The 27,475-nt window shown below is 32.5% G+C and overlaps 1 protein-coding gene across 1 annotated transcript in view; it reads right to left on the reverse strand.

Moving 5' to 3' along the window:
* The window catches only part of MS3_00001877 (uncharacterized protein), a 121,222-nt gene that overhangs the window by 19,154 nt on the left and 74,593 nt on the right, over window positions 1-27,475 (reverse strand). Inside the window, exons 11-14 of the mRNA XM_051209383.1 lie at window positions 25,818-26,212; window positions 19,399-19,725; window positions 10,491-11,231; window positions 5,192-5,284 (exon numbers count right to left, since the gene is read on the reverse strand). Coding sequence (XP_051074836.1) covers window positions 5,192-5,284; window positions 10,491-11,231; window positions 19,399-19,725; window positions 25,818-26,212 — 1,556 coding nt within the window. The remainder of the gene's footprint in view (window positions 1-5,191; window positions 5,285-10,490; window positions 11,232-19,398; window positions 19,726-25,817; window positions 26,213-27,475) is intronic.

Genomic DNA, 27,475 nt, shown 5'->3' on the forward strand with positions numbered 1-27,475 from the left:
CATGAGTCAACTGAAGCTAGACCACCATGGAAAACCTGGAAGCACTGGACGACCGGGTCAGTTGTGAGGTAGTAACTCACTGAAGACAATGGTGGATGTGTCGCTCAATTTCGTGGATTAGTTGAAGTTAGACATTAACACCGTTGAATGCCGGCTCAGTAGTCTAGTGGTTAAGCACTCGCGCACGAAACTGATAGGTCCTGATCCGAATCTCGCGGGGGTGGGCGTGATCGTGGGTGCGCACTGCTGAGGAGTCTCACAACAGGACGAACTGTCCAGTGCTTCCAGGTTTTCCATGGTGGTCTAGATTCAATCGACTCATGATCTCAACTGTTTAAAATATTACATTTTAGTTCACTAGTGTTCAAATATTTATGTATTAACCAAATGTATCGGATAGACAGTGCTCACAATTCTTTAAGGAATATGTAGTGTGAAATATTACCTAAAAATAAACAGTCCAATGATTATTGAACTGTTGAGTACAATAGTGTTAGTTTAAATAAATAAAACTAGCATTCTAACCTACTGATATACACCATTCACGTTGCTTAAACATCTCATCTTAATTTACATCTTAAAATAGATCTATTGTTATTAATGAGATCATTACGAACTTCTTTATTCATTGTCTATTGACAATATAAGAAACAACGTACTAAAAGCTTGGTATTACCATATTTCCGAAAAAAAATCAAGCACAACCTTCTATCTGTAGAATCGATGTTGTTATGTGTAGTATTTGAAAACCAAAGAAATCGACTGCTTCCTATAAGTTTATAATATTTTAGACTAGACCTTAACAAACACACACACAAAGCATTAATATTAATTCTGGCATATTATCCAGATCAACCTCAATAATCAAAAATCATATGTTCTACAAGTGAAAGGATTTATCATATAATAAAGAAAAAAAAGGAAAATGTTGAAGGAAGTTAGAAATCAGTCCAAAATTGTCAATTTATTCTAATCTTATTAAATTTCAAGTACTAGTCGTCTGGGTTTTTTTTTAAAAAGAAATAAATATCTTTCATTAAGCTTCCTATTAAAAAACATTTTTAATGATATTTGATATAATGAGAAATAAATGAAAATTAAACAACAATAATATGCTTACATAATTTATTATTTTTCAGTTTTAATAACAAATATTATGATTATTTCTGTAATGATAATAACAGTATGAAAAATATTGGTGAATATGCAAAGTTTACTTTGAAACATTAAAAATTCCTACTATGTACTTAGAACAACGCACATAGAAACAAATAATGTTGTTTTCAATTAGATCTTCATCAGGGTTTTCTCTAAGGATACAGTAAAATTTAAACAGATATGTAAAAAATACTGAACCCTGTAAGGTTGTATATGATTCAGTGATGGAAAATCGATTGATGAGGTAGTAAATCTTTATCAACGGAGGTGGTTGAGACGTGTGTTACTTATGCTAAAACACACCTCACCTGATTCTCGATTATGTCTGATGTAGGAGTAGGTTAGATAAAGCTAGAGATGGCCATACCGAAATGTGGCATCAGTCCATCAAGTCATTGACAGTTGGAATGAGTCAGGTTAACAGGTGTAAACTGTCTGATTGGGTCCATATGATCATTACATGACATGTGACATGACTAAGAATCTTTCACAATGGAGGATGTGTATTCACTCATTGTTTTTCCCTGGAACCTGAGTCCCGAAATCTCCTCATACCATTATTTATTTTCCTACACGTAATCTTTTTTAATTACTCCTGAAATTGTTACTACTTCTACTACCTAGTGCTTTGTCTTGGAACAATTTTATCTCATTGTGGTAAAGTGGTATGCCAACTTGAACTGAAGCATACATTTGTCATTTTCGACGTTGGGTATGATGATGATGATAAGTCACTGGTTGGTTTAGTGTAGGCTATGTACAGAATTGTTTTAAATTTTTATCTAAGCTATAAATAATATGGACACTTAACAAGATTTCAAAGGAGAATAATTAGTTAAGAATACTATAAAACAACAAAATTTTTATTGATATCTACCTTACACATGAATGGTTAAGCCATGATATGTTTTAAAAAAGTGACTATTCAATTTAAGTCAAACTATGAATTTATATTTATATTTATTATTGAATAGTGACTCGAGAGGGTATCCAAGATGTGCATCTTCTTGCTACTTTGTACTCATCAGCTGGTTGTATTCGCATATCAGTGCTAATGCTCACATTGCGAATTGAACCCAGTACCTGTCTCTCACAATGCACATATACCGATAGAGACTAATTATCAACAACGGAAAAGTACAAGCTCTTGCAGATATCACTTTATATATTGCTTGAAATTATTAATAACAAATGAGTTAGGGAGTAATCATTGTCTTAGTTACACAAATAAATTATTAACTGGCTTTGAAATTAGATCACAGAAGGCGTTTTCGTGGAAGGAGAATAAAATGTCATGAAATTGGCATGAATAAACATATACTACTTGTTATCAGGAATATTAAACTACTATTTAAGTAATATATGAGTATTATTCAAAACAATCCAGTCAGCATTTTTGTCAATTTAACATAAAATACCTTCAGAAGACATCATCTTTTCTGTGTAAAAGAAACTATACGCTAAATTTTTAATTTTGAATGAATGGTTACTCAAAGATAATGTAACTTTCCAATGAAATGTGATGTGTAAAGAACCAGCTTAGTAACCTAATGTCAAAGTCAGTCAACGGTTTGAATCCCACTAAAATCATCAGCTCGTTCAAGATTACTAATAAATCTTGGAGATGAGTACTAACGTGTATTAAACATATATCCAAGGTTCACAGGCTTGGTTTCAACTATTTACTATACATTTAGATTCATTATTGAAAGATAAAGTGAACGGAATTATACGATACTTCAGGCCTTGAGCGACAACAAAAATTAGCTCGTTACCTTTATGCCTCTTAGTAAATAATGGGAACACAAACCGTTAAAATACTTATTAAGTTGCTAATTTATTGATGAAACCTAAATGTATGCGGTGGTTTGACATAATTTACAAGTTTTTTGAACATTTTGACGTGTTCTTATTTTCTTGTAGTAAATTACGTTTGCTTCAAAATATAATCTATTCGAAGGAATATCAGTAAGTAATTCGTTGTCCTGTTAATTCTCAAACATCATATGAACAACTTAAGTGAAATTCTTAATATTTTAAGCTATTTAAACTATATAAGAATTCTTTTAACTCAATGTGTTAATGAGGACAATCGAAAAACATATCCACAATTCACATCATACTAGGAAGAAACAGATGTTCACCTTTTCCTAATTTCCAATGTATCGTGTATGTGAATCACTTAGAAGTTTCATTCTAGGTCGATATAGGTATCATAACGATTGCCGTCTTCCAATATTTGTTTAGCCAAATTAGATCAGTGATATACATCTAATAATTCAGTAATATCAATAACACATTGTAGTAACCGATGAAAAACGGACAAATTGCCATCGAATCGATTCTACTTCAAAAAATAGTAAATATTTAGTGTAATTATGGTTTAACTCAATGTCGTTTTCAGCATAGGATGATATAAAATTTGTTCTTTATTAACTTTAAATTATTTGTACTCCAAATAAAGGTATTCTTTAATAAGCTATTCAAAGTTAATGCTAGTTTATAAAACATTTTGAATTCCCCACAAAACGCTAAATATCACTACCTTTATTCTGATTAGTTCTTAGGTATAACATAAATTTACCAAATAATATACTAATGCCATAAATTATTGTCCTATGATAATAACACTATAAAATTTTCTTACTACCTTAAAGTAGTCAAATCATTCCATTTATCCCATTTAATTTATGCATGCATGTATATTTGAACTGTTTTAATATTTCAACCATTTTTCTACAGTTGATTTTACGATATAAAAAAGAAATGATAATTTATCTGATTATAAAATTATTCCGCTGTAAAGGAATTTATCAATATGCTAAATTTGTAATAGTAAATAAAAGTTAATTAGTTAGTATATTCATACACCAACTAACTATGATTGAATTTAAAGTATTCGGATTTATTTGTTAGATTATAAGGTATTAAGCCATGCAATTTATCAGTCTATAGTTTAGTATAAAATAAAAGTGTGAATGATAACTACGCAACTGAATTATTTAGTTTAGATAACGATTGAACTATTAACTCTGGACAACACAGTTAAACACGTCAATCACTTCATAATTTTTGTTAACTTTTGTGTTAGTGATATTTATCATCAGCACCATCTACAGGAATCTTTTTTATCAGTTTTAATTGTACTCGAAATCGTAAAAATTAGGTCATCCTGTCAAACATCAGTCAATCGGTTAGGTAACAACACCAATAAAGACAATCTAACTATCTCAATAATATATTCAATGTGTTCTTGATAGGTGGTGTGTAAAAATAGTAATGATGGGACTAGTGCAGGCTTACGACTTGCTTTTATTACTTTTTTCTGGTAATCATTGAAAGCATAGATCCAGCATAAGAATAACACGAACATATTACATTGTTTTAGATGATATCATTTGAAAAACGAACTGTAATAAAACTATGAAAAATAGTCTGTTAAAAATTAAACAAACTATGTTTACAAATCACGTGATCAAATTGAAATTGGTTTAATTGTTAGATTGTAGTCAATAGACTTACAGTATTTATCATCCTTAGTGTAAAATCACTATTCTCAGAGGTAACAGATTTACCAACCGATATTCATTTCTAGTGTATGCTCAACTACAAAGTCAACATATGTTATGCTTTGAGGCTGCCTTAAGTCATTACATATTACAGGCAGTCGGAATATTTTTCTAATACGAAATAGGATCATAGAGAACTACATAGACAATGAGACTAATAAACAATACTTAAACAATGATTCCACACGTGCTGAAGATGAAAATCAGGATTTTGTGCAAAAGTTTGATGTTTGGGTAAGCTAAAAATGTCTCTGTTTATACAGTATCATACAAGTAAAAAACGTAACTAGTCAAAAGTGAGAACAACCGAGGAAACATAAGTTGATGAAAGTCGTTGAGGACTTCTTAAAATGTCAGGGCTAAAATAACTAGGTAGTCTGGGTTTTTATTGCCAACATACATAGAGTAAAATGACAACCATGAAAAAAGAAAAAAAATCACACTAACAAGATTATATAACTTACTGTACAAATCACACATAGATTTCTTTTGTAGGTACGTTCAGTCATAACTAATTCACGAACTAAATGATAGGCCTCATCCAAATGATGCTTTGACTGAAAACAAAAGAAATATTTATAGAAAATAAGGGATTAAAGCATAAGAACAGGTACCGTTTTTCTCATTAAAATATTAAAAAAAACTTATTATGAATTATGGATTGATAAAAAAAGTACTTTTTCTCATGTATATTAGAAAATGATACTTCAACAGAATTTCATTTTCAATTATTCGTGATATAATTCAGGGAAGAAGGAAATATATGTATTTATCGCGAAATGTTAAGTAAATAAATCAAACTAGAAAGTTGAAATAGTATTTCTCTTGAAAGTTACCGATAGATAATCTGGTGTTGTTTTGAAGATATTACAAGAAATCATATTTAATTGAAAAAATATATATAAAAATAGGGTTAAGTTTAGTGCAGTACTTCGAATCTCTGACTGAAAATAAATATTTAGAGTATGTATTTATAATAGATTTTAATATTTGTTATTTTAAGCAATAGATGTTTCAGGGAATTTGCACTGAGTGATTACTGAGTGATGATTGATGTTATTTTTGCCTAGACTCCAGCCCTAACTTAATTCCAATGATCAACATCAAAACATAGCTCGCCTGATGTCAATTCATTTAGATGAATGGCAACATTGTAACTCGATCAATAAAATACGATCATAAATAAAGGACTATATAATCATGACGCTAGTTACTACTAAGTATTGAATCAGTTGTAAATATCACAGTTCTAAAAAATATTAGTCGCATTCCGAGTGGAAACGTCTCACAATATAAAGTTGGAAAACTACGATTCAAATACCACAGTAAGCATCGGTTCATTTAAAACTCCAGGTATGCCTTGCTGACGAGCGATAAATAGTACGAAACCTGTAGTCAGTTTATTTTACTGACCACCTCAGACCAAATAACGTCTTAGACTATTTTAATAAGTCAAAAACGAATGGCACATATGCAAGGGGCTATTTTCGATTATGTATGCCTATATTTTTATGACACGTTTCAGAATAATTACCAGGACACTTATTGATTCTCCAAATACTTTAAAGCAGTATTAATACAAATTATAGAATGACAAATTGAAAACGCTTAACTTGGATATTTTGCACAAATAAATTATCAAACATGTTATTTGAATAACTGGAGGAGAAGAGAGTTATATTCGGTTCTGAAATGACAAATACCTAGTGAAAAAGACTACAATTTGAAGAAATTCTTATTAGAACAAACTTTCCATTATCAACATAATGGAGTGAAGTGGGATGAATAAAGGAACTTTGATCGACTAAGTTAATTATTATTATTGTTAGAAAACTTTAATCAGAAGATTCTAAATAAACAGTAAAAATTCAACAGATAAAATTGATTATTTTCTTGAGTTTGCTCCGTTTTAATTAAGAACAGAGAATTGACGAAAATTCTCATTTTCATTATTTCCCAAATATAAAAAGGAGAACAATAAAAAACCCTATAAATTGTGATATTTTAATCAATAGTTCTTCTATTCTTAAATTAAATTTGTCATTGTGGTTTGAAATGAACCAATCAAAATGACGGTTATTATGATAGTATCACATTCATTCAACTAGAAAGTTCAATCGTGGAAATTTCATTGTTATTTTATACTAGATAATCACTACCTATTACAATTAGAAGTGAAAATTCGGAAAAAAAGATTATTCCACTAGAGTTAAATTAATTCGTTCCGGATGATTATGTTTTTGATTGATTGTTATCGCATGTTTAATTATCTTCAAAGGTTTTTTTTTCCAACCAGAATTAATTGTTCTGTTCAGTTGACCTGTGATTACGTGATTCATAAATTTTTTCTATATGGATTCAGTGAAGAAAAAATAATACTAGTTATTTAGTTTCTGTATAATTTCAGATTATTTATTATATGAAGATTTTCATCAATGATTACATAGTTTAAAAAAAAACCCAACTAAACACTACATGTTATATATGTTTACCTTAAGTGATCATAACTAACATTTTTGTCTACAAAAAAGATAAAAAGAAAATGATTGAGATTTTTGAAGTTATTCACATTCTTTGAAATTTAAACAATTGAATATTAATATCGAAGCTACTATGATATAGTGTGTACTAGGGAGTGAATTCATTGTCACTACGAATCTTCGTTATTCGATAATGATCGAAATAAGAAGCCAGTCTTTTTCTCCAGTTGATTTAATTATTTAAACTTAAAGAATATTGAAGTCAGTGAAGAGTAAAGAAGAGCACTTTATAAGTTGATTTATGCAATTTTTATTTTGTTTTAAAAAGAAAAAAAATATATGAGTGTGTTAATAATAGTTTGTAGTTTACTGTTATCGATATTTAAAACTATGAACTATAATCCCTTCACATTCTCTGAACAAGTTATTGGCTGTCTGAATAACTCACTTGGTATTTGCCGAAAAGAGTACCAGGTTTCAATTTCAGTGTGAACATAAATACTAGGATTTAGATTTGTTCAATTGACGAGTTCAGAACTGGACGAAATGCCCATTCTGGATTTTGGTTACAGCTATATACCAAATTTGATAAAATGTGTGAATGGATGTCAATTACACATGAAGAAAAAAAACGTACTGGCTTGCACTAATGAAATTCCACGTTTGCTGTGATATTTTCCTGAATTTAATTCAACAGAAAATTATGCGTAGGAATAATAGGATGACATTAAAAGTAATTTGTGAATTTAAAAAAGCGTTTTCTACTGTCACTATCAATCTTTTATTGTATTATGAATAGGTAATACAGCTTGAGCAATTCCTAGTCAAAATAAAACACCTACTTCCTAATCATTTTTTCTTTCGCAGGTTTTTAGTTATTTTGTTTTTCATGATTAAATAGTACTTTCTAAATGAAAAACTTCAATAAATCATCTAACCAGAAATATCTTTACGCGCTGATTTAAGTAATGTTATGTGTATAAAAAGAATTAAACTCATAAGACTTAGTGATTTCTAACGATTATAAAAAGTAGTTTTGTTATTTTCCGTAAAATAAATATATTTATATACAAAATTTGACCTACAGCAAATGTTAAATGAGTCATAAAAAATGGTAATAATAATGGCAACAAAAAAAACAAGTTAACTTGGCACTCAGGTCAATCTGGAATCAATAAGCATATCGAAATTGAACGAACTTATCGACCAATTTGGAAAGACATCAACAACGATAAGTCCAAGAATCAGGTCAAGAGAGGAAAATTGGTCAAAATAAACATACATAGAATAACAAGACAATTGTTGATAACAACAAGTCAAAACCTGTCTTAAAAAAACCAACTCCTAGTAGAATGTGAAGTAATTCGAATAGATCACTTCACTTTGAATTTTGCACAAATGTTTAATGGCTTTATTTAGAATGACAATGAAAGCTTCATGATCAAATAATTCAGTTGAGAGAAAATATCTCTAATAGGGGAATAAACCAATCACAAAAAATCGATATTTCTTCTCTAGACTAATATATCAAATAAACAAATAGATTCCTCAATGGAATTTATTTTTATTCAATTATAGAAAATCTAATTTAGAAGTGACCGTTTTTTGTTCTTTCTCTCTCTCATTCTTTTTCCTCTCCTTATTGTTATTATTATTTAAAAAGGATGAAAATCTAATTTTATTTATCTCATTTTACTTTGGCTTTCTGTAACAGAACAATAGCTTGTTGTTAATGATAATGATTAGACTAAGTTAATCATCATCCTGGCAGGTTATTTTTGTTGTTGTAACGCTGAAGGGAGTAGGAGAATTTTCATTTGTGTGTATGTGTGTGAACGTTATGAGCTGTACACAGATAACTGAAAGCATGGAAATTTGATTGATCAATCGTACTGTGTTTATAATAATAATAATGATAATAATAAGTTCAATGATGTCAATTTGACTTAACTCAATTTTTTCTTGTTAGTTAAATATTATTTTAAATGAACCTTGAATTCATAAGTTATACAGAAAGATGTTTTTTTCGTCCGGTTGAACTAATTACATATTAATGAAACTTATTTTCCCATTATAAACCATTTAAAGGGTTTTATTTAGTTATTTATGTCGTATCTTTCAGTAATTGGATGAAGTAGGGAGAGGAGGACAGATGACAGTAATTTCTCATAAATATTAATATTATGGAACTTTCAAGTTGAAATAATAATTGTCAATATGATGTTAAATATTTTTATATGATGTTGATTATTTACTGATTTTAACATTAAATTTACATGTAACGATGACAGTCGGAGAATAGACCTGTACAAACTCACTAGAACTAAATATGATTACAATTTGATTAGTAGAATTTTATTTGAATTTACTATTGATTGATCAGTGAGTAGTGATCAGTGTTATTTTCATCTAATCCTCTTGTTGTTGATCGTATTTTGTCCATTAATCTGCGTGGTTCAACATCATGTGCATTATAAATTGACGCTAACTGGTTAAAGGTAGTTTAAAGGACTTGTTGAACCTACGTTTTGTACTGGTTGTTACTTGGTAATCAGGAGCGTCTGTAGTCCTCAGTTAAGTGGTACTTCGTGTTGTATTCGAATATACATCACTTAAAATATATATACTGTCGCAGGAAATTGTTTGTAATTTGACTAATTCATTTATATTCACTGTCTTTTCGATAACAATAATTTTAAACTTTAAAAGTAGTAATCTCAGTTTTAGCTTAAACTGTATGTTGATAAGTTATTTGATCGTGTTAAGAAGAGAGTCTAAAATATAATTCAAGGAAATTTTTATCGTATTCCAATAAATTTGGCAATATGTGGAATCTTTAAAGTCATATTATGTAACATACTTTAAAATTATATTAGAAATTCCTATAAGTTTTTTTACACTTTGATAAACTAACTGTTTCGTTTGTTTGCCTTTTTAACCAACAGACAAATGCATTTTAATAAATAAATTACTAATATTCAAATATTTCTAGTTAAACAGACAAAAGGGAATGTATTCTTAAAAATTTTGTTGTGCACAGAAAGTGTAGTCGCGTCCTTCATCGATATATATATTTGATTTTCAAGTAGATGAAAGTAAAGAAAAGTAAACTGAAAACCAACGAGTGTAGCGGATTGATTTTGTTCTTTGCTTTTTATTCCTTGATATAGAAAAATAAATTTTGTAGACAAAATTTCGAAATTATTAACTAGATTATATTGATGATTACAAATCTTAAGGAAATGATTTATTATATGAAAAATATTTTTTTTAAAAAACTTACAAGTCGACGAAACGTCTGTGGTTTTGAATGTACACCATGAGGATTGACTTGATTATCTGCTTGATAAGAGTCATATTTAGTATTGACAGAATTTTGATTGTCTGACTCTTCACCATTTTGATTATAGATCATGTAAGGATCTATTGCTGAAAGGCAACGAGGACGATTTTGACGATTATTATGATTATGACGACGATGATGATGTCTGTGACCATGACGACAAATGTTTGATATGGAACGTGCAGTACTACTTCGTTGACTACATACTGAATGATGATCATCATCTGTAATATCTGCATCTGATACACGAGCACTAATTGATGTAAGTGGACGAGGCCGATGTAGTGAATTTATGCACGGATATTGATGAATTGAACCTAGTTCATTTTGTTCAGTATCACTTACTTTATCAAAATCCGAACCATCTCGATCAACGCATAGATTTGCCATGCTTAATGCACTCCTTTCACCAGCTGCTAAACTTAAACATGAAGCTACATGAAGACTACTAGGTCCAGTTATTATTCCCATTGCTAGAGGATGTGACTGTTCTTTAAAATTTTGTGAGTTCTGAGGGGAATCTGAAGTTTCTTCTTCCCCTTGTGAATCAGATTGATCTCTTATTACAGATGATGATAATGAATTTTTTTCTGGTTGAATTTGTGTAGGTAAAGATGTGGGTTCAGTGATACAACTTAGATTTATTGTTTCTACAGTTTTTTGTAGAATACTGTCTCTGCGCTAAAACAAAAATAAAATGATGCATTGAATAACGTCGATAATTTGCAAGACGAAATGTAAATAAAGCTTATATTAAAATAACAAGTGATAAAAACAGCTTTGTATTTAAAGTGGGTGTGAAATACTTTGAGGAAACTTCTAAAATTATTACCGGAAAAAGAGCACTATGTTATGAAATATTTATTATGATAAACGAATAAATATCAGGCTGTTGGTATGAAAAGCATACAAAATACTAAGATCACGTGGAAGCACAACATTAAATATGACCATATGGGATGCAGTTGAAATTATCATGAGAAAAATAGTACTTGGATTTATGCACTTGAAATTAATCATCAGTATGAACAAGTAAGTTGAACAATGTTCTCTATAATTAGGACTCATTCTGTACTTGACTATTGGTATAGTTTCTTGTTAGGTATCCTTTTCACGGTGTTCGACTATTGACTAGTGAGACTAAAAAAGTTATCAATGCATATTCAACAAACCACTCATTATTCATAAAATAATTTCTTATTTTCATTGTTAAGAACTGTTGGAGTGCTCCAGAAAATTTCTTGCAAAAGACAAGCAAGGATCAGGAAACACTAAGAAGCGTTTCATACAATCAGCGTTCACTTGAAGTTTTAGCCAAAAATATCAAGGAAGCGAAACGTCACATGCAGAGGGTCTGATTGGCTGATTGCTACACTGCTTCTATGTTTAGTAGCATTCCAGAATCTTCTAGCAACCCAAGGACATTTAGGATATTATAAAAACCCTGTATTTTCTGTATTGAAATGAACCTCGGAGTAAAGTACTTCTCGCATACTTTGCGTCTTCTCTCTTGTTGTTCAGGTCGCTGTATAGTTCCAGCTTGGGGGTTACAGAATAGCTTAGGAAACGAATATAGCGTTCAATTCGCAAGACTTATCAAGAACACGAACGTATTTTAGCTAAACTACCACCGGAAAGCTGGTAGCATTGAACGGTTCTTTCATCCTAGTAAGAGACTATTGAGTAGTTTGAATCCATTACTCCACATCCGGCTCAGTGGTCTAGAGGTTAAGCATAGGGCATGAGACCAAGGGTCACGGGTTTGGGTTTCGGATAAGAAGTCATGGATGTACACTTCTGAATAGTTTCATACTAGGATGAAATAATCGTCTAGTGCTTCCAGATTTTTAATGGTGGTCTAGCTAATACCAGTTCGTAGGTTAAACTACGAAAATTGTACAATCACATTTTTCTACTCTCTTAATCACTTATTAATCGTTTCACTTGTTTGTTGGATAACTATTTACTCACATAATATGGAATATTCATAACGAAAAATGTAATTGAGAACAAATCAGAGTAAAGTATGTTCTTCATAAATTCAATTTTTTTAAAAAAGAAACAATGCTATTTCGTTACATGAATAATACTGAAATGGAAGAGAAACTACATGGTCATAAACTAAGTTAATCCTATTTCGTTCACTCGAACATCCAATCTATTTCCTCTTTTTGTTTTCTTTCAATTTCCCTTTCTTTCTAAATGAACCTTTCGTGAAATTATAACTTTACAATGAGTCATAAACATATGTGCTTGTTTATTTCATAAAAGGTTAACACTCTCATTATCTGTCTGCTTTTCCATTCACTGTTCTATAGAGTATTTACTAGATGTAAATGACCTCAATCGATCTATCTGACTAAATGACTGAAAGGATAGATTGTAAGATGAGATAAATGAAAAAAGAGAAAGAGTTCACTATCAACTGCAGGAGATAGTGAAAAAGCTCATGGGATAACAAAAAATGTTTAATATGATAACTAAGTGAACATACATACTTGACCATTTGTTAGATGGTTGAAAGTGGTCAGCAAGAACAACTAGACATATTTCTAATACGATTTAGACTTGAGGGAACCAGTGCTTCCATTGTTATTCGAACCCCTCTCATACAATCTTACTGTCTGAAATGTTACCACTAAGGTGTCTGAGCATTGATTAACTTCCTGCAAGACTGACATATGTACATAGATTGGCCATTGAGTAGCGACCAACGTCATCTATGTCAAATCTTTTAGCACTGACCGAACCCTATCAATCAAGTTGCAGTGTGGCCACTAACCTGAGTTGCTCGACATTTTGTGTACTATACCGTGATGCTGAGTGATTTGAAATAGTCTACTGAATGACTCGGGTTCCAATAGAACAGGAAGTATAACTTTCTTGAGAGTTACAGATACACTTGATTGACAAGTAACAAGTAGTACGAAACTGAAGCTCAGAGAGTTTTTCAACCAACTAACGTTAAAGGATAATACACATAATGTTGGACCACTCAGATTAGTCGTCACACTACAACTTGATCGGCAGAATACAATCAACAAGAGGATTAGATAAACATGACACTGATCACTACTCATTGATCGGTCAATTATAAACTTGGCAATTCGCACAGATATATGTATAAATCTGTGACGCTTACAATAAGTATACTTAGAACTCTTTATCAACGGATTTTTTTAGTCAATCTATGCAACTCAGTGATAACCAAGTATAGATTTATATGTTTGGCTTTGAGATATATATTTTTGTCTATAAGTACTGGTGATATATTACCCCGTGGGTGATAACTAAGGCACATGAAGTGTGAATTTAATGTTTAACATAATGGTGGTCGGAAACTGAACAATCTTATCAATGAAAACATTACACAGTTGTTCCTGTTTATAAACTTGGATAACGAAAGAACAAACGTCGTAGTGGAATAACATGAATTCATAGTCTCTCTTCAGCCGTTTACAACCTAAAATTATAGTATTAATCATGAAAAGAAACAAGTGTAAATACTTTATGTCGGAGAGGTCTAGAATGAATTGAGTCGATATACAGAGATGGACAATATGGAATAATTAATACTGTTAGGACGTTCGCTCACTTAGAATCTGGAACATCTGAACAATGTTGATTCTTCTGTATTATTGTCTCTTCATATTATTCCATCTCGATACATCGACTCCATTCATCTTAGAATTTTCCGAGATAAAGTATGTTCCGTTTTAATGATTGAAGATATATTTTTAGGTTGTAAGCAGATGAAACTCCGTCTGGAGTCCCTCCGGGAGCTACTGCCGGTCCCAAGCCCGGATAAAGGAGGAGGGTTTGGCATTGGGTTAGCGACCCCATCCTGTAGAAAACTAACTCGCTAAAAAAAGCTAACCGGAAAAAATTATTCAAACCTTTGAAACTCTGCCCTGGGAGTCAGAAGGTCTTTATTTAGAAGAACTACGACGTCTCATGATGAAAGCCGAGTTCCTTCGGAAGTCACGAAGTCAATGCCCCTTCTGACAACCAGACCAACCATTTATTTAGGTACATGGAATACTCGTACAATGTGGGACACCGGGAGAGTCTTCCAAATTGCTGCAGAAATGAGGAGATACAACCTAGAGGTACTTGGGATCAGTGAAACACATTGGACACAAGTTGGACAACAACGACTGGCTTCAGGGGAGCTTCTGCTATACTCCGGCCATGATGAAGAAAATGCCCCACATACACAGGGAGTTGCATCGATGCTATCCAAACAAGCACAAACTGCACTTATAGGATGGGAATCTCATGGACCAAGGACCATCAAAGCCTCCTTCAAAACAAAGAAAGAAGGCATTTCAATGAACATCATCCAATGCTATGCGCCTACCAACGACTACGATGAAGACGCTAAAGATCAATTCTACGATAGGCTGCAGTCAATCATCGAGAAGTGCCCAACAAAGGACCTGACCATTCTGATGGGAGATTTCAACGCCAAGGTTGGAACGGACAACACTGGATATGAAGACATCATGGGACGACACGGACTGGGAGAAAGAAACGAAAATGGTGAGAGATTTGCAAACCTATGTGCCTTCAATAAACTGGTCATAGGTGGCACCATATTACCACATAAACACATACACAAAACTACATGGACTTCACCTGATCACACCACGCAAAACCAAATCGACCATATTTGCATCAACAAAACGTTCAGGAGGACTATAGAGGACGTGAGAACCAAGAGAGGAGCTGATATAGCATCAGATCATCACTTGCTGGTCGCCAAGATGAAATTGAAACTCAAGAAACACTGGACAACGATGCAGACAATATCTCAAAAGTTCAATACGGCCTTTCTTCAGGACACTGACAAACTCAACAAATTCAAGATAGTCCTCAGCAATAAGTTCCAGGCCTTTCATGATCTACTCAATGGAGAAGGAACTACTGTGGAGAGCAACTGGAAGGGGATCAAAGAGGCAATCACTTCAACATGTCATGAGGTCCTGGGTCACAAGAAGCACTATCACAAGGAATGGATCACTGTTGATACATTGGATAAGATTCAAGAAAGGAGGAACAAGAAAGCAGCAATCAATACCAGTCGAACAAGAGCAGAAAAAGCCAAGGCACAAGCTGAATACACAGAAGTTAACAAACAAGTAAAGAGAAGCATCAGAACCGACAAACGTAAATATGTGGAAGATTTAGCAACAACGGCGGAAAAGACTGCAAGAGAAGGAAACATGAGACAACTGTATGATACGAAAAAGAAACTATCTGGAAATCACCGTAAACCGGAGCGACCAGTGAAAAGCAAGGAAGGCAAGGTAATCACTAACATTGAAGAACAACGAAACAGGTGGGTAGAACACTTCAAAGAACTCTTGAATCGACCAGCTCCACTGAACCCACCCAACATCGAAGCAGCACTCACGGACCTCCCAATCAATGTTGGCCCACCAACAATTCAAGAAATCAGCATGGCCATCAGGCAAATCAAGAGTGGCAAAGCAGCAGGACCGGACAACATCCCAGCAGAGGCACTAAAAGCAGACGTAGCGGCAACTGCAAGGATACTCCATATTCTCTTCAATAAGATTTGGGATGAGGAACAAGTACCAAAAGACTGGAAAGAAGGACTCCTGATCAAAATACCAAAGAAAGGCGATCTCAGCAAGTGTGATAACTACAGGGGCATCACTCTTCTCTCAATACCGGGAAAAGTCTTCAACAGGGTATTGTTAAACAGGATGAAGGACTGTGTAGACGCCCAACTTCGTGACCAACAGGCTGGATTCCGTAAGGATAGATCGTGTACAGACCAAATCGCAACTATACGGATCATTGTGGAACGATCAATTGAATGGAATTCATCACTCTACATCAACTTCATTGACTACGAAAAGGCATTTGATAGCGTGGACAGGACAACACTATGGAAACTTCTTCGACACTATGGCGTGCCTCAGAAGATGGTCAATATCATACAGAGTTCATATGATGGATGACACTGTAAAATCGTGCATGGAGGACAACTGACAGACTCGCTCGAGGTAAAGACCGATGTCAGGCAAGGTTGTTCACTCTAACTCTTTCTCTTTCTCCTGGTGATCGACTGGATCATGAAGACGTCAACATGTGAAGGGAAACACGGGATACGGTGGACATCTAGGATGCAGCTGGACGATCTAGACTTCACAGATGATCTGGCCCTTCTATCGCACACGCAACAACAAACGCAGGAGAAAACGACCAGTTTAGCAGCAGCCTCATCAGCAGTAGGTCTCAATATACACAAAGGGAAAAGCAAGATTTTCCGATACAACACAGCATGCACCAATCCAGTCACAATTGACGGAGAAGATTTGGAAGATGTAAAAACCGTTACATATTTGGGCAGCATCATTGATGAACAAGGTGGATTTGATGCAGATGTGAAAGCGCGGATCGGTAATGGAAATAGACATGAGAAAAATGAACAAGAATTGGATGGAATTAAAAAGGAAGGCCCAGGATAGAGTGGGTTGGAGAATGCTGGTCGGCGGCCTATGCTCCATTGGGAGTAACAGGCGTAAGTAAGTAAGTACGTGTAAGCAGATGAGGAGAAACCATGAAATACATGAATTCATGTTATTCTGCTACGAGGTTTGTTCTTTGTTAAGTCAATAAAAATCGATTTATTTATTTGAGCACACAAACATTGGCACAAAAGTGCACTAAATACATTTGCGTCACACGTTAACAATGAGATCAGTAGCAGTTATCATTGATTTGTATGAGAGCTGTGATAGTGACCGGGTGCTCAAACCGATACAGGAGGTTTGCTTAGGGGGCCACACCCCGAGCCTTTGACCTAAACATCTAATCCACAAGGCAGTGGAGCAACCTTAGAAGATGCACTCCCATGGTAGCCGGTGACCGACAATAGGTTCATCCACCGTCCATTCCCTTAGGATCCTGAAGCATATGTGCACCATGATTTCGAATCAGGGTTTTCTAACTGCCCTAGATGGATCCTCCATATCCACCAACCCGGTTAAAGTGCCGGACATTCGCTTTTTGTCCTCTCGATTTCGTAAACAACATCCCCGTCACGAGAAGGCAGTGAGTAGGACATCACTGACAGTGGCTGTATACGCGTGGTTATGTGAGAGTACTTTGAGAAGGAGAGTGGACTCTCCGTACCCACGGCCGTACCAGGGCACTTGGGGGCATTGATTTGTGATCGGAACTAAAACAACTTGAATTATCCTGTTGATTAACTGGTAAAAGAAATACATTAATGTGGACGATTTAAACCAGATGTTGTATTTATTCCAACTCGTCTTATTATATTATACGCTGTTGTAGCATTAAAGAATATATTTGTAGTGGATAAGATTAAAATTTTATCATACATATACGTACGCGCAATCTCTTTATTTAATTAACCAATGAAATTAAAAATAGAAAAAAAATAAGATTTGCCAGTTAAGAATAAATGATTCATATCAAAGTAATTAGAATAAATTAAAATATAGTTGAATTAAGTTATTTTTTTTATTAAAATGTTATAATTTGTAATAGGAATGTCATTGGACAGGTTATTGAATGAATAAACGATATAATTATAAAGAATAGTAGTACCGGCTTGAAAACAAGCTACATTTCTTCATTCAGATAAAAATGAGGTAGAATTGAGGAGTAGGTCAAGTGTATAACTTAGAAACGAATGTTTGTATGGCTGTGATACTTAAAAATCATCAGGTTGATCATACATGCTAAAATGGAGTAAAAGCATAATATACTGACGACCTTGGGTGACTGACTTATTAGTCAGTCAAGAAATACTGCCTAGTTACAAAACAATTAACGATGCAAAACGACGAAATAACAGTGGAATAACAGCTTTGATCTGATTAATTAATCCTCATACGTCAAATTATCTCTTGTAGTATAGAATAAAGGACAAGTTAACATGTACACATTCATATTAGGAGTTTGGCTAGTGTTAGGGTTATTAACCCATAAAGTCTTTACCACAAACTGACATTAGTTATAATTCAAGAAGGTAAGGGGTAGATATTAAGAGTCAAACGGGAGTTTTGAGTTGGGTAAGGGTTAGGTCAGCTGAACCTAGGGTTTTCAACACAAACTGACATCAGCCATAATGCAATGCTCTGGCAAGCTTCTGTTTAAAAACTTAAGAAACCTGGGGTTGAGATTTAGAGTTAAAATAAGAAAGAGAGAACATTACTTAGCTTCAATGATCACTTCTGATTACTCAATGAGCCACATCAAACACTTTAACACACACTTTATCTTAAGAGCAGGTAGATTTTGTAATTTAGCCTAACTTACTTACTTACTTACTTACGCCTGTTACTCCCAATGGAGCATAGGCCGCTGACCAGCATTCTCCAACCCACTCTGTCCTGGGCCTTCTTTTCTAGTTCCATCCAATTCTTGTTCATTTTTCTCATGTCTATCTCCGTTTCTCGGCGTAATGTGTTCTTTGGTCTTCCTCTTTTCCTTTGGCCTTGAGGATTCCATGTGAGGGCTTGTCTTGTAACGCAGCTCGGTGCTTTTCTCAATGTGTGTCCTATCCACTTCCAGCGCCTCTTCCTGATTTCTTCCTCCACTGGGATATGGTTTGTTCTCTCCCACAGTACGTTGTTGCTAATAGTGTCCGGCCAGTGGATCTGAAGTATTTTGCGTAGACAATTGTTAATAAACACTTGTATTTTCTGGGTGATGGCTTTCGTAGTTCTTTATTATTTATTATTTCTTATTGAACGAATTTACAAACTTTCTGAGCCCAACCATATTATATTGACAAGAAAAAAAGATTAATTTTGATAGATGACTCCCAAAAAACATTACTTACTTCAGGTGCTGGTGGTGGAGGTCCAAGTCGTCGACCAATCGTACGAATATTTCTAGTCAAATCAGGTGGTATAGGACTTGAATAACTTTGAATAGTAGAAATTTGTGCTATACTCTGCTGATCAGACTGACTACATGTAGTTTCATCAGTTCCGGCGAAATTAGGTTGAGCTTGCTGTTGTTGGGGTGGTGTTGGTGATGATGTTACATGTGTTGGGGGTGAGGCAACTTGAGCAAATTGTGGTTGTCTGATGGTTAAAGGTATATTATTCCCTAACGTCACTTGATTTAAATTACCTGAGGCATTTGTAAGCACCGGTATATAAGACTAAAATTCAAAAATTCAAATCACAAAATAGTTGTTTAATTAATCAAAGTAACATGATATTATGGAACAGTGTATCATAGATAAATTAGTTGAGTTCAGTGTCTTTTTCTGAATTGTTGATATTACTGATTATGACGGTGTAGAATCATTACTTCCAACGTGATAACATCGATAAAATCTCCTGAACTTAACATTTAAAAAATTTACATCTGAAGTTTTTTAATTTGTTGGCTTTTCTCAGTAATATAGTTGAATTCCAGTTGGCATACCACTTTACCACAATGAGATAAAATTGTTCCAAGACAAAGCACTAGGTAGTAGAAGTAGTAACAATTTCAGGAGTAATTAAAAAAGATTACGTGTAGGAAAATAAATAATGGTATGAGGAGATTTCGGGACTCAGGTTCCAGGGAAAAACAATGAGTGAATACACATCCTCCATTGTGAAAGATTCTTAGTCATGTCACATGTCATGTAATGATCATATGGACCCAATCAGACAGTTTACACCTGTTAACCTGACTCATTCCAACTGTCAATGACTTGATGGACTGATGCCACATTTCGGTATGGCCATCTCTAGCTTTATCTAACCTACTCCTACATCAGACATAATCGAGAATCAGGTGAGGTGTGTTTTAGCATAAGTAACACACGTCTCAACCACCTCCGTTGATAAAGATTTAGTACTTGATCAATCGATTTCTCACTTTTACTAGGTACCCTATACCTAACCTCAGGATTGCTCACTCAGACGTCCTAACATACGTAAGGAATGCTTGAAAGGTAAAAGTAACAGATATTTTACTTTCATTCAACATTTAAAAATTATTTCACCTCAATCCTTTATTAGTTTAGATTTGAAATTAAAAGGCATCGTAAATTTAACATAAAGGGTTATTATTACTATTACTTTTTCTACTGTGATTAGCTTTTACTAAAAGTTATCATTTGTAGAGGTATGTCAGAATGAAAATGATAATGAAGTGCTAACAGCTTCTTGTATCATATCAACAATGATACTAGATCTTAGAGAAATTAGGTGCTTTACGTTTGTCTTCAAAAAGAATGGCCATGATGTTTACATATTTAAAATTTTGTAACATGGTAGATGAGTTATTTGATCGCTTGAATTTTTTTCACAAGCTTTTCAAATGCTCCTAGCTTATTTTACAAAAGCTGTGCTAAAGGTAGACGTTCCTTCCGAATATACTAGTTAAGTTAGGCTGCGAACTAGACATGAAGGTGGAGGGATAAGTATTGCTGATTCATATACTGGAAAAAATCCATTGTCTAGTACTTCCTGATTTTCAATTGTTATCTAACTAAGATCAATTCGTAATGTGAACTGTGAATTTCAACAATCTTCACAAACACCGTAACACTTGTAACAAAATCATATGAACTGTTCAAAATTTTGAGAAAAATTAAACGCATTTCGTGTTTCTCAATCAATGTAATGCGTACAATTAAAAAAACTTGTAGAAATCAATCCATTAGTTCAAGATTTAAAAAAGTTAGCAGCTATATGTACGTTAGCCTATAATAGATATATATGTTACGTATGTGTTAACATTGTTAACCATTCATGTTCTATCTGTGACCAAGTTGTACTTATATTCAGCACCCTACAGTCAGGACCAATCCTATTGAACTATTTAGATCAGTAGTACCTTTCTTCCTTTAAAGTGTTATAGATTCGCGTTTGTAAAATTGTTAAACGACTGAAACATTAAGTCAAATAGTTTATATACTCTATCCCAACCATTAAGACAGCAAGGTTTAATGATTGTTGAAAAACATGGAAGGTTTATCTCTTATAAACATGAGTTAAGATCTTCAGTGTTGAACAAATATGTTTTATTCAGTGGCAACTTAATTATATTGTTGACTACAATTGCACTTAATTATCAAAATAGTGATAAAGAAAACAGATGATGAAAATTTGTAGTCCATGTAAACTTTTTTAATATTGTCGAGTCAAATTGATAACTAAATAAAGAATTTCATTAGAAGAATAGAGTGGGGAAAACTGTCTAGTAGTTATCTTTTTATTTGACATAATTATCCTATCAAAAACAAATCATATCTAGTAAATTAAGTAACCATATTGTACGTGCTAGATTTCGTATTGATGATGGAATATTGAACGTACATCAGTTTGTTTGTCTAATAATGTCAAAAGAATGAGAAATGTTTAAAAAGATTTGCGACTGTGTGAGTATGTGATAGAAAAAGAAAGAGGTGGTGTTAGGGAAGTAGTCGTACAACAAAAATTCAATAAAATACCAGTCTGTTAACTAAATGTCGATTTAAAGAATAATCTATAAGTCAATGAGTAAAAAAATGTGGAAAGTATAATCAAAAAGACACGAAGTTTATCAACTTAAGATTTTTTTAACGTGTAGGTACAAACATAAAAACATGATATGTAAAGATTACATCTGGATGTGTACCATGGTCTAAGCAAAGACTTTGGATAGCGTAATATATATTTGCACGAGTGAATACACATGTTTTCGCAACATTTCTTTATACAGTTGTCGTACATAAGAGAAAGAATACACAGTAGTGAGCAAGAAAGATGGTCACACAGTCACTATCGGATATGAAATTATTTGACTAAGTGAAGAAAACAGGAATATTGAAAGTGATGCTATTTTATGCATCGAAATCCGTCGGAAAATCTTTTCATGACGGAGTTGTGTACCCTGATCTAGGTGATTTAACTTAGATTAAGCGCTAATGAATGTTATTCAGAAAGACAATCGAAAGCTCTGAAATTTAACCATCTAACTTTGAGGACGTAATACCATAGAGAGCATCTATATGAGCTGTAAATTTTCTGCATCATTTTAAATTCTTAATATGCATCATTATTTGTTAACCCACAAAGCGAAGATTGTAATAGTAACCGAAGGTGCTTTCTATAATCTTAGTAATAAACAAGTGAGGAAAGCATCGTAATACACTCAGAAATGTTTAAATAGTTTAAAACGTTTTGTTAGAGAAAATAGAAGAAAAAAGAAATAGTTGTAACAGAAGGTAATTTGAACTAAATTAACAACAACGTATCAACAAACTAAAATAAACATTGACAGGAATTAGTTGGTTTAAAGTGAAAAAAAGTAAACAGGAGCAACCAGAGAAAGTTTACAGCTGATCAAATAGTATGGTTTATATAATAAAAGGAAAGAAAGAGAAGACTGCTAAAAAGGAATGAAGGAATGCTGGATAACAAGTACGTGCATCGAAAACATCTGAAATAAATAGATAAATAAATATAATATGTAAATAAACTTGTGAATCTTATTTCAACTCATTCACTTTCTCTATCTCTCTTCTAGTATATGCAGACCTACTTATATTTTAACAGTTGATCAATCAAATAAGTATAAATGTAAAGTATGCTCAGTTTGTAAACGAAAGGATTGTATTTTAAAAAATTAACAAAATAGTTATCATATAGATAAATCAAGTAATTTAGAAATTATTGTTTAGATCTCTTCCAATACCTATCTCAATTATCAAATAAAATAGTTTATGATAATGCAATAAAAAGGCTTGCAATCAGTTGATTCATTTTCAAGACTAAATTATGTAACTATACATATTACAATAGAAACCTAAATAAGCATAAAAATAAGCAATGTATATAATTTATAAAACAAATGAACTCCGATATTAGGTATTTACAGCTGATCAGAAAGCAACTACATTTGAGTAGTATTTTATTGTTTATTGATTAGTAAATTTATCCAGAAACTATGAATATTCAATAATATAACATTCAGAAGTGTTACTGTCAAGTTATTTATATGTCGATTGATCATGATTTCGACTTTTTTTTATGTGTACACACTAATCAATGGATGAGAAAGAATACTATACACAAGCTTTGATGACGAAAGTTAAACGATTTGAGCCTATATTTTTGTAATATAAAAGTTAATTAAGTTTAGTTTTAAATCTGTCAAAAAGAAAAACAATTGATTCGAGAGGAAAAATAATCATTATGTTGTCTATCACAACAACAGTTTTTAGATTAAAGTTAAGAACCATTTTATAAAATTAAATCATTGATTTAAAAAAAATAATAGAACAAGAATAACACAAACAGTTAAATGTAGTCTTCTTAACAACGTGTAATATTTTTTACATGAATGTAAAGATTTTATTCTTGTTTAGAAATGACATTTATTAACCAACTGAGGGCATTTATAGATTTTTCTTTAATGCATAAAATTATAATCACTTAACCTTGTATGATAGAAATTATTAGATATTAAGGGTAAAAAGAATTAAGATTATTATCAGTATAAGTTTATGGAGACTGATGAGTTTTAATTGAGATCGTAGCCTAGTGGTTAAGCAATCACGAGTGAAACCGAAGGTCCTGTGTTTGAATCCTACATGTGAGATTGTGGATGCACACTGCTGAGGAGTACCATACTAGGACGAAATGAACGTCCAGTACCTCCTGGTTTTCAACGGTGGTCTAACATTGATCGGTTCATGATCTCAATTAAAATTAAGATTCATCTGCACTAGTCTCAAGCCAAGTGATTTGTTTTTTTACATGTTTGAAAGTTATAATTAACAGATTATATTGACAGACAAATTATGTAATTAGTGTTGGCACAAAGTCAACAAACTTCTACTCTTGTGAAATTAAACTAAGTACACTACGATCCTAAGACGAATGTACAGAACTGTGAAACGTGAGTCTAAATTGTAGAACATGATTTGTCACAACAGTTTGAAGTTGATTACTCAGAGAATTTTTAATCACCGAACCTGGATTTTGTTTATAACAGGTATTTGTGACTAGCTAAAATATTATTGTCTGAGATTTCAATTAGAAATCTTGACTCCAGTAAATAAGTAAACAATTTTGAACAATATCAACAGCTTATTTCACATCGATGATCAATACATAATATAACTGCGTGTTTTGAATGATGTTAAAAATACTGGCTACTAAAATTAAGCTGAGTAGCCAAAATTTCCATTATGCGTCTAATAGGATAAAAGATTTTTTGTTAATCAAATAACCTAAAATTATAATGTGCATAATGAAAATAATTACAGAATACACACTATTCTACAGGGGTGAACAAGTCGATATAAAATGGAGGTAATACTAATAAAACTTGCATTATTGGACTGAATATTTCCCACAGAGAAGTGAATAATGTAAAATATAATATGTACGGAAAATCACTAATCAGAAATAACATTTTAAGGCACAATATTCAAGCCCACATGTATATAAGATATTGAAAAAAGAAATATATTTGTTAAATTTCTCTGAAATAAATCTAGTCAGACTACTGAATGATACATTCAAGTCATTTCACAACAATCAGTAGAATTCATACAAATATCTTTTCAGTTTCATTGGTGATTGAGAACCTAACCGCTTAAAAATAAATGTTTTCATGTTTAATTTCAGTATTTCACTGAAAACAAAGTCTCATTTTGCATTCCGAACACAGAATGTTTAACAATTACTTATAATTAAAGAAATTTGTCGTATTTATCTGTTAAGTTCCGCTTTTTTTTCCTGTGAGCCAAATGATTATGGTTTTAATTTCTTTAGCTAAAATTATAGTTTATTTCAAGAAGATGATTTGAACAGCGTACACAGATAAGTTGAACGAATTAAGAGCAAAATGATTTTCAAAATATAATGAATTTATCATTCTATCCTATGGTTTCCTATTTCCGTTGAAAACATAGTAAGGTTGTGATGGATGTTTAAAATGGGATCCCAAACCGTAGTAATAATTATGACTTCAAATTCTGTTTTGAACAACCATATTAACTTTGCTAGCTAAATCTATTCGGAGTTGAAATGAATTATTGTAAAAATAGAATAATGAATTCATTTGATTTTGAAAATTTTATTATTTCTTTGTTTAAATTTACCAAAGATTTAGAAAGTAAAACAGCTAAATCAACTAATATGATAATTTGTGCTGAATGTAACGAAAATAAAAGAGAGAAAATGCACCATTTTATTGAAATGTCTAGTGAACATTTATTTAAACTAAAAATATTCTATCCTGTTGAAGCTATCTTTCACTTACTTGTCCGGTAGCTCGATCTACATAAATAATACGACCGGTAATATTTGAAGTTTGACCAGATCCTGTTAGAATTGCACAACCAGGCGGTAGTTTTAATTGTGATGGTACAGTATTATTACCACTACTAGATGTAATTTGGCCAAGTTGAACAGATTGATGTTGCATCGGCATACAAATAGCTCTTATTGGTGTTAAACTGGAAGGCAAAATTGTATTATTTGCCATGACTACATTTGGTATTGTTACTGTTGTGCCGATTTGTAAATTGTTTACCTGAGACGGATTAATTTGATTGGGTGTAAATTGATTTTTAGATGAAAGTAAAAGAGAAGTATGGACTGATGCATTTGGATCTGTGCCAATAATTGCAACATTCATTGGACCAGTAGGTGTTACTGTAAAGAAAAATCCCTTACATTTAATTATCATTTTAAAAAAAGATGGAATTTATTCATGCTATGTAACTTTTGCCTCAGACAGTTGTCAATTGTAAATAATAACTATAGCAAATATGTATGTATAAGACAAAGAAAGAGGATTATAGAAAAAATAAAGCTGGCACATGTGATAATGTATTATAGACATTTGTGACATGTTAACTGGTATTTTTTTTCTTACTAGGAAGAGAAATTGAAAAAAAGATAAGTATATTTCAGTTAAGAACGGTATATCGGAATTAACCACTTTGACGGATAACAATTATTAAATTGAATACAATGTATTTTCTTTTCAGGTTGTAAATAAGACAATATGAAGATGTTTGTACGGAATAAACTGATTGTTCAAAACAAAACCTCATGTTAATCAAATTACTTCAGATGAACCAAGAATCATAATAAATGTACTTTCTATAAAATATTATTAGTATAAAAAGCGGTGAAAGGTGAAAGCCCTAATGATTGACACATTCATGTGTTATGTATAGACAACTTTGAGTTATATTTATGGTTATTTTAAAGGTAAGAATACTATTTAGTTGCCTAAGCTGAAGAAGGTGGTGTAGTTCAAAGCTGTGACGTTTCGGTTGAAAGTCAAGACTTCCACTCGTTCCATTGGTTAGTTTGCTGCTTAATCATTGATTCAATTTTATGGTTAAAGTATAAATTATCTTTACATCAGTCCTTTTACTAAAGAATTGAGGACAGAATTCGCATAATTAAACAAATATTTCCGTTAAAAATTCATTTTCTAATCAGTAAAGAGCATAGATTGACGTTATCAATACTTATCTCTAATCAGTTCTACTGAGTTACTTGGGATATAACTAAAACCGGTCAGTGTAACTTTTAAGTTTAAGCTTTTATAACACAAAGTTTAAATAGTCTGTTTCAAAAATCCAACTAAATAATGAATTTAGACATCAAAAGAGTTGGATATAGGCTCAGTGGTCTAGAGTTTATGCGTTCGAGCGTGAGACTAAAGGTCCTGGATCCGAGTCCCGGATGTGGGATTGCGAATGAGCACTGCTGATCAGTTCCATATTAAAACGGAACGGCTGTCTAGTGCTTGCGGGTTTTCAATGGTGGTTTAACATTGATCCATTCATGATATCAATCTAAACTCAACAATCTTCACAGCCCTACACTGATAAATCTTAACAGGATAATTATAAAATTTATGTGATGAGAATAAACTGAGGAACCATTATGCTAAGAGAA

The sequence above is a fragment of the Schistosoma haematobium genome, chromosome 1 (genome assembly GCF_000699445.3).
Source record: "Schistosoma haematobium chromosome 1, whole genome shotgun sequence".
Classification (NCBI taxonomy): Eukaryota; Metazoa; Platyhelminthes; class Trematoda; order Strigeidida; family Schistosomatidae; genus Schistosoma; species Schistosoma haematobium.